This window comes from Lathyrus oleraceus, chromosome 3 (genome assembly GCF_024323335.1).
Source record: "Lathyrus oleraceus cultivar Zhongwan6 chromosome 3, CAAS_Psat_ZW6_1.0, whole genome shotgun sequence".
Lineage (NCBI taxonomy): Eukaryota > Viridiplantae > Streptophyta > Magnoliopsida > Fabales > Fabaceae > Lathyrus > Lathyrus oleraceus.
Genome location: NC_066581.1, coordinates 352,113,619 through 352,116,819, shown reverse-complemented (window position 1 = coordinate 352,116,819; position 3,201 = coordinate 352,113,619). Strand labels below are relative to the sequence as shown.

General features: G+C 43.2%; 1 protein-coding gene across 1 annotated transcript; it reads left to right on the top strand.

Moving 5' to 3' along the window:
• The first annotated feature begins 245 nt into the window (after nucleotides 1–245).
• Nucleotides 246–1,577, top strand: LOC127131251 (uncharacterized). The gene has a single exon (XM_051060180.1). The coding sequence runs from the start codon at nucleotides 246–248 to the stop codon at nucleotides 1,575–1,577; it is 1,332 nt and encodes a 443-aa protein (XP_050916137.1).
• Nucleotides 1,578–3,201: the final 1,624 nt, after the last annotated feature.

Genomic DNA, 3,201 nt, shown 5'->3' with positions numbered 1-3,201 from the left:
CCATTCTTGTTTTATTCCCCGTGATCTCTTTGAATGCTTGCTAAATAACAAGGAATCTAACACGGTTCCCTGAAAATAAAATTGAACATAAGCATAAAAGACATTTTTATAGCCACGTGCATCAAAGTATGCATCATGCATTCCATTTCTCAAAATAAAAATTCATTTCATTTTTTCCTCGTCTCCAGTAGTTCAAGCTGATTCCTCAACGTGCATACGCTACCCGCTCCAACACAAGAAGAATCATGGAAGTAGTTCGAGAAGAACAAGCTGCCTTCAGAGAGAAGATGGACTCTGTCAAAAGCAATATTGAGCAGATCTTTGAGGCTATACAAGCTCTGGCTAGAAGGGAAGAAGAGGCTCGTGTCACCGCTGCTGCAAGGAACGATGCTCTAGTTCAAGGGGTTACTCTTCAGTCAGGACCTTCAGTTCCTATTCCAAATCCCGTTATCTACGGTCTTCCTCCAGGTTTTGTTCCACCGCCTGAAAGAACTCATGTGCCTCCACATGCGCATACTTCTGGAGTAGCTGATGGAGTCACTGCGCAAGGACCTCTGATAGTCAATCAAGTGGTCATTCCCCGCACTGATGAGGAGCTCCAGGACGAGTTTGAAATGCAGAATTACAATGGAGCTACTCCAGTGGTCATCCCTACTGCTGCCCAAGATTCTGAGGCTATCTTAATGTGTCGGGCTATGGCCGAAAAGCTAAGAATCTTGGAAGGACATAACTCAACCCGATTGAGTGCCTTGGAGATGTGTCTGGTCCCAGACGTGGTGATTCATCCAAAATTCAAAGCGCCGGAATTTGAAAAATACAAAGGCCTCACATGTCCTAACATACACTTGAAAATGTATTGCAGAAAAATGGCTGCCTATACCAGAGATGATAAGCTCATGATCCATTGCTTTCAGGACAGTCTAACTGGGGCATCTTTGGATTGGTACATGCAATTGGAGTGTAGCAACATCCACACTTGGGATGAGTTGGTTGAAGAATTTGCAAAGCAATACAAATATAATAATGACTTGGCCCCAAACCATACTCAGCTTCAGAGTATGGCCCAGAAAGACAGTGAGTCTTTCAAAGAATATGCGCAACGCTGGAGAGAATTGGCTGCAAGGGTGCACCCACCATTGGTTGATCGTGAATTGATTGACATTTTCATGGGTACCTTGCAGGGCCAATATTATGAAAGATTGATCAATAGTGTCTCCACAGGATTTTCTGACATGGTGATCGTGGGAGAAAGAGTAGAAGAAGGACTGGAAAGTGGTAAAATCCAGGGAGGTTCCAGCAGTCAACCAATCTTGAAGAAGCCTTTCAACGGATTCAAGAGGAAGGAGGGTGAGACTAGTGCCATTTCTTCTCAGAGGGGGAGGGCACCATACAAGGCTCCTGCTTCTGTGCCTTATTATCAGTACCCTTACGTATCGGCTACTCAATATCCAGCCATGCCTTACCGTCCAATTGATCCTGTTCCTATTCCAGCTCCGGTACCTCACTATCAAGTTCCAGTTCTTCAATATCAAGCTCCACAACCTCAGCTCCAGGCTCCTCCACCTCAACATCAATAGAGAAATCAACAAAATAATCAACCACGTCCAGTTCAACAGCAACGAACAAATCAGCAGAGGCCATATCAACAGTACAATAATGTGATTACCACTCCTATCCCAATGACTTACACTCAATTGCTACCGTATCTGATTCAAAATGGGACTGTCGTGCCAAGGGCATTACCTCCAATGCCGAAGCCACATAAGGCTTGGTATGATGAGAATGCTAGATGTGCCTTTTATGCTAATTCAGAGGGTCATACAACAGAGAATTGCAAGGTGTTCAAGCTTCGGGTCCAAGAGTTGATAGATCAGAAAATATTGTCTTTTGTTGATGTTACAAATGTGGGGAACAATCCTTTGCCTAAACATGATAGTTCAGGTGTCAATGCTATAGAAAGTTCAACTGATGATGGATTGATAAAGGATGTGTTTAAGTTGAAGACTCTTTTAACAGTGGTCCATGATAGATTGATGGAAGCAGAATTGATGAATGGAGTACATGATAATTGTGTGGTGTGTTCGTCCAACCCTGATCAGTGTGGTGAATTCAAAATTTATCTTCAACGTTTGATGGATCAACGGGTTATTCAGTTCACTAGAGCAAAGATTGATGAGGATGTTGCTGTGATTGTGTCTGTGTTTGATCAAGAGAGGCTTCCCAAGCCTTTTGTGGTCCCTTATTAGAGAAATGTTGACCTAGAGCCAGTGAAGAAGATTGAGCTCATGCTTATTTATGTTCCCGCTCCATTCTCATTTGACAGTACCAAAGCAGTGCCTTGGAACTATGAGCCTGTAGTTTATGTGGGTAACAAACCAGTAATCTTGAAAGAGCCAGATGTGACTAACATCGCTGGAGCTAGTGGTGTGACTCGAAGTGGAAGGGTTTTCGCTCCTGAAGTGATCCCGAACAAAGAAAGTGCACCAGCAGTTGAACCAATGAAGGGGAAAGAGGTGAATCCTCCAGAAGCAGGAGAAGGCTCATCTAAAAAAGCAGCAACTACTGAAGAGGATAGAGAATTCTTGAAAATTATCAAGAAGAGTGATTACAAGGTCGTCGATCAGCTCAACCAAACTCCTTCAAAAATCTCCGTTCTTTCTCTACTTATGAGTTCTGAGGCTCATAGGACTGTTCTACTGAAGTTATTGAACGAAGCTTATGTGACAGAAGACATCAGTGTTATTCAGTTTGATAATGTGGTTGCTAATCTCAATGCTAGTAGTTGTTTGATGTTCACTTATGATGATTTACCCCATAATGGGCGAGAACATAATATGGCGCTTCATATCTCCATTCAGTGTACATATGTCACTTTGGCTCGAGTACTGGTAGATACTGGTTCATCCTTGAACGTGTTACCTAAGACTACCCTGGCACAATTGAATATTGAAGGGGTGTAGATGAGACCCAGTGCTTTGATAGTAAAAGCTTTTGATGGGTCTAAGCGAACAGTTATTGGGGAGATTGACCTCCCAATCCTGATTGGCCCTCAAACTTTCCGTATTACCTTCCAGGTAATGGATATTAGGCCTGCCTATAGCTGACTGTTAGGTAGACCTTGGATCCATGTTGTTGGAGCTGTCACCTCGACACTCCACCAGAAGCTGAAGTTTGTTACTTCTGGTAAGCTGGTATCAGTAT